The sequence below is a fragment of the Gracilinanus agilis genome, chromosome 2 (genome assembly GCF_016433145.1).
Source record: "Gracilinanus agilis isolate LMUSP501 chromosome 2, AgileGrace, whole genome shotgun sequence".
NCBI lineage: Eukaryota > Metazoa > Chordata > Mammalia > Didelphimorphia > Didelphidae > Gracilinanus > Gracilinanus agilis.
The window spans coordinates 661,301,677-661,317,256 of record NC_058131.1 but is presented as its reverse complement, the minus strand read 5'-3'; the positions used below and the strand labels follow the sequence as shown (position 1 = coordinate 661,317,256).

Below are 15,580 nucleotides of genomic sequence, written 5' to 3'. Positions count from 1 at the left end.
CATTTTATCAATCAGGAAGAAAATTGTTGGAGAGTGTATATATTTGTGTACTTGTGTGCGCGTGTATGTCTACTAACCCATCTCTCTCTTTTTTCTCAGGAAGCAGCTGAACTTTCTGCTCTCAAACCCCAGCTAGATCTGTTGGGCGTCCCACTCTATGGTGTGGTGAAAGAGAAGATTGGGTCAGAAGTGGAGAATTTCCAGCCCTATTTCAAAGGAAAAATCTTTCTGGATGAAAGGGTACATCTGTGGTTAAACCGATTCTAATGCCGTGTGTTTCTTCAGAGTGCCAAATCAGAGGTGGCTCCTTGCTTGGTTGAATTTCTGGGGGTAGCTTGAATGCTGAATTGCCAAAGTTCAGCGGACTGGGCCTGAATTTGGGCTTGAGAAAATGAATTCCTTGAGCAGCACTATAGCTCACTTGGTTGAAATCAGCCTTGGCTTTCTTCTCTAGGCTGTATTGAGTTCCTTTGAAAGCCCAGCAGCCTTCCTGTTTGCCATCCTCTCACATGATTATCTTTTTCATGCACCTTGGATAACATAATTAGGAGATTATAAGAGCTTTCTTCTTGCTTCTTGCTTAAATGCTTCTTGAAATGAAGTTCTGTGAGCCTGACATATTGCTAAAGACAAGTAGGACTAATTCATTCTATAATGGAATTCAAAGCTCACAAGGAATCAGACTTCAGGGTAACATGGAAACAGCCCATTTCTCTCCCTATTGTTCACTACTTGTCATGGCCTACTCCTAGCCACAGATTAATAATAATAATGAGGAGGAGGAGGAGGAGGAGGGGAAAGAGGAAGAGAATGGCTAACATTTATAGAGCATTTACTAGGAGCCCAGCACTGTATCCTGGTTTGTTTTTTGTTTTTTTAAGATTTAACAGTTTTTATTCCAGATTTTGGGGATAGGGGAAAGGGAGTATCTTATTTGATTCTTACAATAACCCTAGGAGGTAGATGCTATTGTTTTTCCCATTTTACCAATGAGAAAATTTTCTTCTACCTTCTATTGTACCCAAGGAATTATAGCAAAAATAAAAAGATTGCTATCATCCAGTTGAGAGCAAGAATATTTCAGGCTGCTCATGTTTAGCTTCTCCTCCATTAAGTTCCATTAAGCTCTAATAGCTATTCCTTATATATTAATTAAATAATTATTTATATATCATTATATATAATAATAATGATAATAATGACTACTTCTATAGCCTTTACTAGGTGCAGACACTGTGCTAAGTACATTACCATTATAATCTCATTTGATCCTTACAATGACCCTGAGAGGGAGGTCCTACTATTATCTCCATTTTATAGATGAGGAAATTGAGGCAGAGAGAGGCTAAGTGATTTTTCCAGTGGCACCCAACTCGTGCCTGAGGCAGGATTGGAACTCAAGAAGACATCATGTCCTTCTAACCGCCATTCTAACTCCGCAGCCACCTAGAAGACCCCAGAATTCCAAAAGCTCTGTCAGGAGAAGGCAAGCTCTAGCAGCCTTCCCAAGCTGCTATCCAAGCACCAACCTAGCTAAGTACAAGTCATAGGATCATAGATTTAGATCTGTAAGGGACCTAGAAGCCATCTAGCCCAAACCTCTCATTTTTTACAAATGAAGCTTCTGAGGCCCCCCAAAGTTAAGTGACTAGCCTAAGGTCACACAAGCGGTAAGTGTCAGAGGTAGGATTTAAATCTAGGTCCTCATAGTACAAAACCAGTGATCTCCCTTTTGTACCCCTCAGGAGATTGATTCTTCAACCATAGAAACTCTCAGAAAGAGTTTACCAAGTCATACAGAGCTCATGAGCAGGATTCTGCCCCCTCCCCATACATACCCAGGATATCCCCCAAACTAAAAAGGTCCAAGTCTAAATATTCAGCCAGGATGTAGGCTCCGAGTTACATGTAAATTCTCACGAGGCTTTTACCGTGTCCGTTTTAACGAGAGAACTCAAGCTTAATTCTTGGAATTCTGTGTGAGTTTGGGGTATTACACACAAAACTTTTCCAGGCACCAGCAAATGCTATTTTTCTCTGAAGAACTAAATACTTCTTCTGCCAGCCTTCCTGCTCCGAAGAGGTGAGGAGAGATTGGAGAGAGAGAGGAGAAGGAACAAAGACATAAGCAGAAAAGATTTGACATCTGTCTCTTTTCTGCAGAAAAAATTTTATGGCCCCCAGAAGCGGAAGATGATGTTTATGGGATTTATTCGTCTGGGCGTCTGGCAGAACTTTTTCCGGGCCAGGAGTAAGGGCTTCTCCGGCAACCTCGAAGGAGAAGGGTTCATCCTTGGAGGCGTTTATGTGATTGGGCCAGGCAAGCAGGTAGAACACGTGTCTGAGTGTGTGTCCTTGTACCTCGGTGTTTGCATGCTGTCTTTTTCGTTTTCCTCGAGAACCCCAGCCTGCCCCCTTTTCCCCACTTCCCTTTTTCCCTGAGGTTAGAAATCATAGCTACCATCCCATTATCTGGAAGAGACAAGCCAGGAATCCTCCCCAACTCCCCAGGCTCAGAGTAGCCCTTGATATTCAGTCACAAAGACGTGTCTTGCCTTAAAAATAGAGGTTCGGTTTGGCTGAGGCCGGAGGGTCAAAGCCGTGTCCTTTGCCCCCCATCTCTGCTTGGGCTCTAGTGGGGACCCGGACCTCAGCTTCATTAGCTCATTTGTCCCCACTCCAGTGACTCTTAGAACCAATTTGATTTTGGGTTCTAGTCTAGGATTCCCCCCAAAGATGAATAACTTTAAAAGGTGTGCTATGGACAAGCGTAAATTAAGTACGGGGCAGGGAGAAGTTTTTTCCTACGGAGAGACGAATTCTAAGCCTAAAAAGATCAGAAGTTGGAGGATTCAGCACATTCATTTAAACAGGATTCCCAAGTTCTATTTACAGTCTGCTGGGAGACAGGTGAGAAGTCTCAGGAAGACTTAATACGGTTTGGCACCTCTGCTAATGGTCCATTTCTTGTTTCATCTCTGCGCTGGGCATCGTCCCTTCAAAGACCAGCCCTGATCTGCTTTCTGCTCGCTTCGCCCCGGTGCCAGCCTTTTCCTGTCATGCTTAGGCACTCCCTCCCGGCTGTGGTCTGTCCGCCCGTCCAAGCACCTCCCCCTGCTGTCCACCAGGGCAGCTCCAGGGGAGAGGAAATACCTTCCCTGCTCCTTCAGGCCCTGAGCCTGGCCGAGCCACGTCAGCCTCAGTCCCTCATCCGAAAAGGGCTGCAGAATAACGTGGCAAACACTCCAGCCTCCTTCCCGAGAGAATCCCCAAAGGAGGGCCGAACCACAGTGTGTTTCAGAGTGTACCGAGTGCTTTTCTCACCATTGTTCTGTAAGAGGGGCTTGGAAAGGGTCATTAGCCCCATTTTATAAACAGGAAGCAGACGGGCTTTGTGGGCTTTACAGAGAGGAAGCGCTCCCATCCAGCCTGCTCATTGGACTGTGCTTTCGAGTTGTCTCTCCCTCTCACCACTGGCCTTGAACTCCTTCTTTCCCCATCTGTGCCAGTTCTCCCGTCCTTAAGCAGCCTGGCATTCCTCCCCCCCTTACCGCCTCCCTGCTCCCAAGGACCGGCTTTAGCCCTGCTGCAGCCTAGAACCCCCAAGCCCAAGTTCTCCACCAGCCTCAGCCCCTTTAGGAGCAGATATTGTAGACATGCATCACCATACCTGACTTTTCTCTCCTCGTCTTATAAACGAAGACACCGAGGGCTAGGCCCGACAGAAGCAAACTAGTGAATGAATCTGTGATAAAACATTTATTAATTTATTAAGTACTTCTTGTATCTATATTATGATTCCCCCTAATTATTCTATCATTTATTTTAACTTTTTTAAAATTTATATATATAGTTAAATTTATTTTAAACTTATATATCTTGAGATATATTTATTAAATTTATAGATATAGTNCTAGTGAATGAATCTGTGATAAAACATTTATTAATTTATTAAGTACTTCTTGTATCTATATTATGATTCCCCCTAATTATTCTATCATTTATTTTAACTTTTTTAAAATTTATATATATAGTTAAATTTATTTTAAACTTATATATCTTTAGTTAAATTTATTTTAAATTTATAGATATAGTTAAATTTATTTTAAATTTATAGATATAGTTAAATTTATTTTAAATGTATAGATATAGTTAAATTAATTTTAAATTTATAGATATAGTTAAATTTATTTTAAATTTATAGATATAGTTAAATTAATTTTAAATTTATATATAATTAAATTTATTTTAAGTTTATAGATATAGTTACATTTATTTTAAATTCATATATATAGTTAAATTTATTTTAAATTTATATATAATATAAATTTAAAATATATACATATAGATTTAAAATAACTATATATTTAACGTTATTCATTTATTTATTTATTTATTTTGAGTATATGTATAGTTAAATTTATTTTAACCCTAAACTCCATACCTTCTGGATCTTCACATGTTCCCTTTATTTCTACTCCCTCCCAACCCCAGCCTTCACTCTTGGCTTTCCCTCGAGTCACCTGTAGGGATCCAGGCTTGGTCATCAGGAGCTGAGCCTTCCTGGGGGCCTTTTGCTTACTGTCTTTTATCCAATCTTTGAAAGACAACGTTGGCTTCTACCCAAATAGCAGTAGCTGGTTCAACTTTTCCCAAGGAAGAGCCCATCCTTCCTTTAAATTAATATCACTTTTCAGCATTAATAATTAAATAGGACACAAAATCCTTCCTGCTAGAAGGGCTAATAAGTCTCATTTTTGCTCTTTTTTTTTTTCCCCCTTGATTCCCTCAAAATCCCTTTTTACTCTTCAACCCAAATGGTAAACTTTCATTAAATACTTATATGAAGAAGGTGCTTTGCTGAGGGATGGGGATACATAGAACCAAAATGAAATGCTTTTGAAGGGACTGAATTCTATTGGGGAACACACTATGTGCCCAGAGAAATAAATGCAAAATATATACAAAATAATCTTTAGGAGAAAGCACTCACCACAGGAGATGAGGAAAGGTATTATGTAGACTGTAATGCTTGAAGGCAGCTGGGTAGCACAGTGGATAGAGCACCCAGAATGGAGTCGGGCAGTTCTGGGTTCAAATATGACCTCAGATACTTTCTAGTTGTGTGACCATGGGCAAGTCACTTAGTCTCAATTGTCTAGCCCTTGTCACTCTTCTGTCGCAGAATTGATTGAAAAACAGAAGGTAAAGGTTTAATAAACAAGTAAACAAATATAGGAAGCTAGAGCTTCCCCAAAGCAGAGGAGAAGAGGAGGGCATTCCAGGTTTGGGGGAACCCCTGCTCAAAGGCTCTGAGAGGAAGCATCAAGCTGGTTTATTTGACTGAATGATGAGTGTGTAAAGGGAAGTGCTCTGAAATAAGACTCTAAAGGTGGGGAGATTTGAAAGCCAGGCTAATTTTTTTTAATGTACCCTAGAGGCAATAAAGGGAGCCATCGAAGGTTTCTGGATGAAAGGGCTGACCAGATCTTTATTCTAGAAATATCAATTTGGCAGCTTCATTCTCCACTTCATTGATCTTCTCGAGCACCAATAAGCCTTTGGGAAGAGCAAAGGAAACCTTGGTTTCCATCCTCGTCTTCCCAACTAATTCATTGTGTGCTTTTGAACAAATCACCGTGCCTCTATGTGGGTCATTTTTCTAATTTATCTAATGGGATAGACACCTTTTATTGCCTCCCATGGTTATTGTGAAAATAAACTGAAATGATTGCTTTGGACACATAAAATGCTGTGTACAGTCTTACCTTTGACCTCTCCCATCCCTGGTGTTTTAAATAGATGGGACCGAAGAAAAAAGGTATTTGCTCATTTTTTTCATTGATAATAAAAATCAATGAGGCATTGGTCTTGGGAAAAAGATCATTAATAATAATAATACTATTATTAATAATAGCCAAGATTGTTATAGCATTTTATGTAAATTATCTCATTTTATATTCAGAACCCCTCTGGGAGGGAAGTGCTATTATTCTCATTTTACAGATTAGAACACTGAGGCTGGGAGATGTTAGAAGGCCTGCCCAGGTTTGCACAGCAACTTCCCAAGTACAGATCTAATACCTTCCATTCTGCCACCTAGCGGTCTCCTGGGCATCCTTACAACAAGCAGAGATGTTGACCCGAGTTCTAATTCTGCCTCTGCTCCTAACTTACTCTTATGTCACGGTGCCTGTGAAGAAGGGCCCTCCAGAGCTTCCTGACGGCTCACACATTCTAAGAGGCTGTTCTTCTCCACCCCTCACTGGCAGCCCCTCAGGCCAAGGTTTGGCCAACGTGCCAGACTTTGCCTCCCGATGACTCCCGGGGTGCTCATCCTTCAGAGGAAGGCTGGTCTCCCAAAGAGCCTGGGTGGCCCCCACCTTCCTCCCTGGAGCCCGGAGGGTGTGATTCATGGCCCAAGTGGCTGCTCTCTCTCCCGATGCCCAAAGCCACGTGGCTAAGAATTGTGACGGGGATCCACACCCGCCTCCTCAGGCCTGGGTGTCTGCCGTGGCAGAAAAGCCAAAGCCGCCTTCTGCTCCTCACCCGCACATCAGCCCTTTAGATGGACACGTTTCAGTTTGATTTACACATTTTAATGGACCCGCTTCCTAGTACCGTACTAGGGAGGGAGCGTTCGCGCCGGACATGTGCTGCCAAGCAGGAAATAAGCTTAGGGAGAGGACAGAGATTTTCTAGGGACATTCATACAAGTAGTAATTGCTACCATCACCACCACCACCACTACTACCACCACTACTACCACTACTACTACCACTACTACCATCACTATTACTACCACTACTCCTACCACCATCATTTACATAGTCATCTAAGGTCTGCATTCACTTTATAAAAATCTCATTTTATCCTCATAACAATCCTGGGAGATAAGTGCTATTATTACCCTCATTTTACGGATGGAGAAACTGAGGCTAGGCTAAGTTGACTTGCCCAAAGTCTCATAGCTAAATAAATATCTGAAAATGGATTTTAACTCAGGTCTTCTTGACTCCAGATCCAGCCCTGTGGCACTACCTCACAGTGTCCACATTGCTGTCACAGATTCAGAGTGCCTTCACACATTCAACAAGTGTTTATTGAAAAGGAATTTTCTCTAGGGGCAGCTGGACAACTCAGGGGATTGAGAGCAGTCCTGGGTTCCAGTCTGGCCTTAGACACTTCCTAGCCGGGTGACCCTCCCCCCCCCCAACCCCCTTTGCCTAGTTCTTATTGCTCTTCTGCTGGGAAGCAGGACACAGGATTGATTCTAAGATGGTCAGGAAGGTTAAGGGTATTTTCCTCTCCTTTCCCCTCTGTACTTTGGCTCGCCCTACTTCGCTGCCCCCTTCTCCTGCCCTGTGAGCACTGCCGCTGGTTCATTTCTTGCCTGAAGGACCTGCGCCAAGCCTGCCTTTCTGCCCTGGCTCTGGCTCACTCTCTCCAGAGAGCCTGTCATGGGAGGAGGTGACTTAGGGAGAAAGTCAGTTGCTTAATCACCAAAGTCATGATCCGACAGGCAGTTGTCTCTTAGCAAAAGGAAGGCAAAGGTAGCTTTATCTCTTTAAAGGATTTTACTTTGAGAAAATAGAAAAATTTTTGGTTGCTATCAAAACAAAAACCTTCCAATCTGGTTTTCTAGAAGTCATTTTAGAACACCATAGACATTCCTTCTGAGTTTTTTTGTTTTGTTTTTATAACAAACATTTGGTATCTGAACTACTTTTCTTCTAGCCTGCTTTTCCTATCTTATTTGTCTATTAATTTCCTTTCATTACCCTGGACAACTTAAGAAAAGATGTTTTAATCAAACACCTTTAAATAAATAAAAAGGTTTTTTTTTTTTTAAAAGAAATCTCAAAAACTCCTCTTTCCCTATGGAGCCTAGAAACAGGCCTAGCATCTATACTCTCTGCCCTACTTAATTCTTTTCTTTAATTTAAAGTTTTGTTAATACTTCTGGTCTTTAAATTAATTTCTAATCTCCTTCTCTCTTGCTCTATTTCCATTATAATACAGAAAAATAAACAGAATCAATATTCACAGCAATCCAGGATATACAACATTTGGTTTTTACACCATTTGGGTATTCAGTCAGCAACAATGTATTAAGGGCCTACTATTTGCTAGATGTGTTTTTTTTTTAACCTTGACCTTCCATCTTAGAATCAATACTGTGTATGGGTTCCAAGGCAGAAGAGTGGTAAGGGCTAGGCAATGGGGGTCAAGTGACTTGAGTAGGGTCACACAGCTAGGAGGTGTCTGAGTTCAGATTTGAACCCAGGACCTCCCATCTCTGGGCCTGGCTCTCCATCCACTGAGCCACCTAGCTGCCCCTTTGTGCTTGATGTTGAAAACAAAAGAATGTGTCATTGTCCAATAGTCTCTTTAATTGCCAGTTTTGGTGAGTATTTTCTTAGCTCTCGTCCTCCTTGACTTAGTTGCTGTACTGGACACTTGATCACCCTTTCCTAGGCACTCCTCTCTCTGGATTTTCAGGATAGCCCTTTTCCTGGTTCTTCTACCCATCTGCTGATTTTTCTCTCTTTCCTTGGATCCTCCCTGTCATAACTCCAGGACTCACCAACTCCACAAGTTTAATGAACATCTCTATGAAAATGACTCGCAGGCCTATAAATCCGGCCGAAGCTTCTTCCCTGTTATCCTGGTTCCTGTTCTATCGAACGTGTCAGACCAGGCGAGCCCAAAGCCCTGAGACTCAGCCTGTCTAAAAGAGAACTCGTCGGCTTTCCCCCCAAAGCCACCTTCCTTTTTAATTTCCCTATTTTCCTCCAAGGCACCATCTTTCTTACAATCTCTTAGATTTGTCCCCTCCCTGTGATCCTCCGCTTTTCCTTTCCTTCATTCCTCACATTTAGACAATAGAAAAAATCGGAACCATTTCTAATGCTTTATTATTTCTCCAATCTGACCCATCTCTCTAGTCGTCACCGTTCAGGCTTTCATCACCTCAAACCTAGAGTTTTTTTTTAAATGTATTTTTTCTTATTTTTGATATTTTTGGTGATTTTGTATATTTTGTATTTTGTATATTTCTTAGTCTTCCTGCCTCAGATTTCTCTCACTCCAGCCCCTTCTCCACATAATTGCCAAAGCGATTTTTTTTTTTTTAAAGGCAGATCTGACCATGTACATTCCACCACTCAACTTCTGGGATCAGATAGATCCTTTTTTTGCCTTTTAGAGCCCTTCGTGATTTGGCCCTAAACGGTCTCTCCAGCATCATTAGGGATTACTCCTCCCTCGTTCTACAGTCCAGGAAAGCTGGTTTTCCGTCTGTTCCTCCTACAAACATCCCATCTCCCGATCCTCGTACTAAATGAACTCCCTTCTTACTTCCATCTCAGAGAACACCCCTCTTCCTTCTGGAGAAAGTTCAGACACGACCTGCTCCCCAGAGGCTTTCGTGATGCCTTTAATTGCTGGTGCCTTTCTCCCTGCCTTCTCTGTACAGACCTGCCTTGTATTTATTGTGCATTCATTTATTCCACATACTCATACACACACATATATGTGTGTATATTTATATAGATGGGCTCCTTTTAGGAAAGAAAAGCTCCTTTAGAGTAGGTGTTCCAGAATTCCCAATGACCTGGAATGAAACAGACAATTTAATTTGGATCCCCAATACTTTGCATAGCATTTGATATTAAGATTTGTCATTACAGTGAATCAGAGTTTGGTTTCATTTGAGAATTGCTTTCTTTTATTTTGGTAATGGTGTATATTATACATGTTCTGTTTGATTTTGAACCTGTTCATATAAGTCTTCCCATGTTTCTCTGATGCCCCTTAGCCATCATTTTAGAATGGTATCCAATTCCCTTCCTATTTCAAAATTTGTGCAACCATCTCACAGTCAGTGGGTTTGTGCTTCATTGTTGGTTTTTTACTACCATGAAAAGTGATGCTTCCTATATTTTTGGTGGGTCTGAGGCCTTTCTTTCTTCTTTTGACTTAGGGCTATGCGTTGTATAGTGAAACCAGAGTCAAAGAATCTGGCCCCTTCTTGCCTCTGCTCTTGTCCCCCACTCCATTCCCCCCCCCCCAGATAAGAAAGAAGAACTAACCTCGTCTCACTTTCTCGTCAGGGGATTCTCCTAGAACACCGAGAGAAAGAATTTGGAGATAAAGTCGACCCTGCATCTGTTCTGGAGGCTGCCAGAAAAATAAAGCCACACACTTCGACCTCCGAGGGAAAATAATCACATGTTAAGAGTTGACTTTGGGGAAATCTAGGCAGATGAAAGACTTCAGCTATGTGGCTTTGGCTTCACAAGTCCCACGGATTCAAATCCATCTGCCTGATTCACAGATTCTGGATTTTCATTTTGCCTCAACAATTAGAACTCAAAACAAAATCAATTTTTCCCCCCTTTTTTGGTCCTTTTTTCTCTTTCTCTTTCTTTTTTTTTCTTTCTTTTTTTTTTAAGCCCCAAGCAAGTTAGTATTTTTTCACCAAGAAATGGGAAAAATGTGAGGTCTGGCTTTCTGAGCTATATATCAGTCATGCACCCACAGCTCCCCTCACTCACATTTGTAGCACCTTTGAGATTTGCAAAGTGCTTCCTTCTCTCGGTATTGCTATAAAGTCTGGAATGCAGGGATTTGGAATTGGAGGAGACAGAGATGTGGACTTGCCCTGGATCTAATAACCACCCGCCTCCCCCAAATAAGGATATAATGAAAAGAGCACCAAATTCAGCCTCGAGAGGCCTTGGTTTGAATCCCAGCTCCAACATCTATCTAATAGCTCTTTGGCAAATTGCTTAATCTCTATGAGACTTCGTTTCTTTATTTGTTTATAGTATCTAGTGAGAATAATAATAAACATGACCTAATGAACAGAGAGCTGGATTGTTAACAAAGACTGCTGTCCAATCTTGATGCTATCTGTATGGCAAAAGAGAAGCAACCAACAACCATGCTGAGCCTCCCTTTCCACATCTATTAGTAGAGGGATAATGATGACTGGTGAAGGGCAGAATGGCGTCAAGGACAGAGAGATGGCCTCAGGGTCAGGAATGAATGCATGGATGGATAGATGAATGAATAAATGTGCATTTATTTCAAGTTTACTTTTCCCAAACAATGGACTAAGCAGAAGAAATACAAAAAGAGAAAGTGAGATGATCTTTGCTCTGATTCAGGAAGAGAAACCTATCAAAGAAAATATGACTAGAGGGCCCAAGGTGGAAGCTAAGGGGTGGCTGGCAAGATCTAGGGGTCCCCCGAGTTTAACACGGTCAGATGTCAGTGTTAAGGGTTGGCGGAGAGTAGCAGTAGGCGGACCTGGGTTCCAAAACTGCTTCCAGTACCTACTGGCTATGGACTCTAAGCAAGGTACTTCACCTTTTGGTACCCCCTTTAAAAAGCAGCTTTTTAGAGGGCAGCTGGGTGGCTCAGTGGATTGAGAGCCAGGCCTAGAGACAGGAGGTCCCAGGTTCAAATCTGGCCTCAGCCACTTCCCAGCTGTGTGACCCTGGGCAAGTCACTTGACCCCCATTGCCCACCCTTACCACTCTAGGGGCCAATACACAGAAGTTAAGGGTTTAAAAAAAAAAAAGCAGCTCTTTAATGCCATATGTTGTCAAGAATGGATAAATCTCCATTTGAGAGGATGGCTCCCCACCAGGAGTGATGAGATCCTGAATCTAGTTTAGAGAGAGAAAGAGAAAAAAGAAAAAAACTTCTTGAAATGAGAAAATGCATGCGAGGGGCTTTACAAACCAAAAAAAGCACCGGAGAAGTGTCAGCTGCCATCATTAGCTATATTCCACAGATTTGTTGTGAGATTTATTGCGTTGTAAAAGTGGAAACACTTTTATAAATGGAAGTTGCTGTTCTTTGAAACTGAGATTTGAACTTGGGCCACCTGATGCCAAATTCAGTGTGTTTTCCATTATGCTTGGTTGTATCTCTAATGAGTATAATTTTTGGAGTGATATTCTTGGAATCCATTCCCATGGAAGGTTTTTCTGGCTTTTTTTTTTGCTTCTTTGTTTTTGCTCCTTCCTCCTTCAGATGCCCAGAGAATGGGGTGCATTTCACCTTCAGGCGAGATAGAATGGGGTCTTCATTGTGCCCGTGGAGTATTGTGGGCTCTCCAGGGATGGATGGTGTGTTGGTCCTACGAGGACCAGCCTCACCAAGGTGGGACGGAGGGACTCACCTTCGAGGACTGGCCGTCTACTGGCGACAGCAGCCCAAGAAACAGCTCGCCGAGTTGTGGAGGAGATGCAGTCTGTGCTGATGAAATAATGAATTGTTGTGTACGAGTGTGTTGTGATGACTTTATGTTAATAGAGATTTCCCTCGTTTTATGGAACAGATGTATCCAGCAAAGCTGAACCTTCGGACACCATTGATTTTTAATATGTCCTTTGGCTTGTCCTACTGGAAAATGTTTTGGTACCTGGCTAGAATAAAATCATGCTTAAAAAAACAGTAAGTCTTTGTGTATCCTTGAAAAGTAAGAAACAAAGAAACAAACAAAAAACCCTTACCGAAAGGCAGTGAGGTGGCCCAGTGAATTGAGAGCCAGGCATGGAGATAGAAGGTCCTGGGTTCAAATGTGGGCTCAGATCCTCCCTCAGATACTACCCTGGGCAAAACACTTAACTCTTCTTGCCTAACCCTTTCCACTCTTGTGCCTTGGAACTGATACTCAATATTGATTGTAAGAGAGAAGGGAAGGATTAAAAAAAACAAACAACAACCTTACTTTTTATCTTAGAATCAATCAGCATTGGTTTCAAGGAAGAAGAACAGTAAGGGATAGGCAATTGGGATTAAGTGGCTTGCCCAGGGTCATTTAGCTAAAAAAGACAGTCCACATTTGAACCTGGATTCTCCTGTCCCTGGGTCTGTCTCTGTCCACTGAGCCATCCAGTTGCCCCTGCCTATTTTTTTTTTTAAACCCTTCCCTTCCGTCTTGGAGTCAATACTGTATATTGGCTCCAAGGCAGAAAAGTAGTAAGGGCTAGGTAATGGGGGTCAAGTGACTTGCCCAGGGTCACACAGCTGGGAAGTGTCTGAGGCTAGATTTGAACCTAGGATACCCCATCTCTAGGCCTGGCTCTCAATCCACTGAGCTACCCAGCTGCCCTCCCTCCCGCCCATTTTCTTATCACTTGAATTTCCTGGTTTCTTTGGCAACACAGAAAGCTAGATCTCTGTGGGTCCTTATGACAGTTTTTTTCGGTAACTAAAAATATTGATGGCATTCAGGTCTTTCTTCCTTCCCTGGGAGACTTGACACTACAGATTTCTAAATAGCTGACATTTATATAGCACTTAATTATGTGCCATGCTTGCTAAGTGCTTTACAATTATTATCTCCTCACAACAATGACCCTGGGAGATAGTTGCTGTTATTATCCCTACTTTATAGATAAGGAAATTGAGGCAAACAGGTTAGGTGACTTGCCCAGGGTCACACAGTTAATAAGTATCTGAGGCCAGATTTGAACTCAGGAAGATGAGGCTTCCTGATTCCAGCCCTAGCTTTAGCCACTCTCTACTGTGCCACCTTAGCTACCTCCATCAACAAATAAAGAAATTATCTTCATTCTAACAAGGATAAAAAAAAAAACAAAACTAGTCCCATACACTGATAATCAAAAGGAACACACTCTCTCTACCTTCTTCCCTTATCTATTTCAAAGGATCATTACTCTAGAGCTAGAAGGGGGAGAGTCATTTACTCCAACCCATTCATTTTTTTAGCTAAGGAGACAATCCCAGAAAAGTCAATCAGTTTGCCTATGATTGGAACTGGAGCTCAGACAGATGAGGGTAACGGGGGGAGAGAGGGGGAGGGAGGAGGAGGAGGAGGAGAAGGAGAGACAGAGAGACAGAGAGACAGAGAGAGACCCTTTGAGTAAGTTGAAAATTGCACATGATGGCAAATCCCATTATTTAGTAGGTATTTCTTATACAAACATGCCAAGGCACTTTAATTTTCCTAGACTTATGAGAGCTACCAGCATCACTACTTTGTATTTTGGGGACATTATTAATGACTAAATAGTGTTCCTGAATCAAGGTGAAGCACTGCCGTAACTCGGAAACAACTTATTACAAGGGAGAATTCCAGACAAAGATTGATGCAAGAAGCTAATGTCTGGCTTACAATGTAATGACTGACATTAACGCTTCTCAGAGTGAGAATGAGTGTGACTGGGTGAACTGCTCCAAGACTACGCAGCTTGGGAAATGGCATGTGATTGCCATGTAAGAAAAATTTTTATTTCATGTATTTTTCTGCCTTTGGTTTATTGATTGCCAATCGTGTTTGCCTGAATTTGAGCATGTTGAGTTCACGTAAAAATTAGGTCCTACTGTATTTGTAAATGAATATATATTTATATCTTTATGTATGTATATTTATATGTAATTATTTGTGTACATTATATATGAATTTAGGAGTCATTTGGATATAAATGATAACTGAATCCTTGAGAACTGAGAAGACAGTCTAAAGAGAGAAAAAAGTAGAGTAGACTCTGATTTCTCACAAAAATTTTTTTAGCTCATTCATTATGGGCTCCATTTTCTCTTTTCATCTCATGTTAACGAAACTATGAGATTTCACTGGCAAGGTGCTGGTGTAGATGTGTCCTCCTATTCCAGAAGAAGAGAAAATGATGGCAGAGTATAGAATCATAGGCTTTTTGAGGTCCCCTTCTGTCCTACCATTTATTTATTTATATGTACCTCATTCAGGATATTGGGAAAGAGTTTCTCAAAGCCAACAACAATATTAGGCGTTGGCTAAGAGGCTTGGAATTTGATAAATGAAGATGAGTCTTAGAGACCGTATGTCCTAATTACTTCATTTTAGAGATGACAAAACCAAGGCAGGGATAGGGTAGAGGAGAAGTGATTTGACCTAGAGAATATAGTTGGTCATTTACAAAATCAGGACTGTTTTTGGTTGCTGCAGTGTCCACTATTAGGTTCCTCATGCAAAAGACTCAGATCATGCCCGCCTGGCACTTTTGAAAGAGTCTAAAAAGCTGATGTTATCAGGTTGATTTCTTGGCTTCTTGGAGGTAGAGCAAATGAGAAAGATCTCCCAGAAAAGTGGAAGTGAGTCAGCAATCCAACAGATAAAATGAGGAAGGAACTGACTAGCCATTTGAAAAATTGGTGCCAGAATGGCCTTGGTCTGTGTGTTTGAGGTATGATTAAGCAGAAACACTTTCTCAATCAGGAATTATGATGGTGGAGAATCACAAGTTTCTTGGTCCAGGTTCCTTCTCTCTTTAATGTCTTCCAATCTTGAGGCTTTTCTGGAACCCATGAACATCAGCAGATATAGAAAGAGGAAGATTGCTACTCAACAGGCTCCTAGAGTTGCCTAAGCCAGGCTGGCATGCCCTTTTTCTCCTATTCATCCAAGAGAGGCAGAGGCATTTAGTGAAAAGACTCACAGGGTTGGGAGTAAGAAGACCTGGATTCTAGTTCCTGCTGTGTCTCTAACTATCTGTATGACCTTGGACAAGTAAAGGATATTTCTGAGTCTCAATTGCCTCAACTGTCAAATGAGAGA

At 41.7% G+C, this 15,580-nt stretch overlaps 1 protein-coding gene across 2 annotated transcripts in view; it reads left to right on the top strand.

Annotated features, from left to right (window-relative positions):
* Positions 1-11,481, top strand: part of PRXL2A (peroxiredoxin like 2A) — a 40,000-nt gene extending 28,519 nt beyond the window's left edge. For both annotated transcript variants that reach the window (XM_044665796.1, XM_044665797.1), the window contains exons 4-6: positions 100-240; positions 2,164-2,328; positions 10,116-11,481. In XM_044665796.1, coding sequence (XP_044521731.1) covers positions 100-240; positions 2,164-2,328; positions 10,116-10,229 — 420 coding nt within the window. In that variant the 3' untranslated portion in view covers positions 10,230-11,481. The remainder of the gene's footprint in view (positions 1-99; positions 241-2,163; positions 2,329-10,115) is intronic.
* The last annotated feature ends 4,099 nt before the right edge of the window (positions 11,482-15,580 follow it).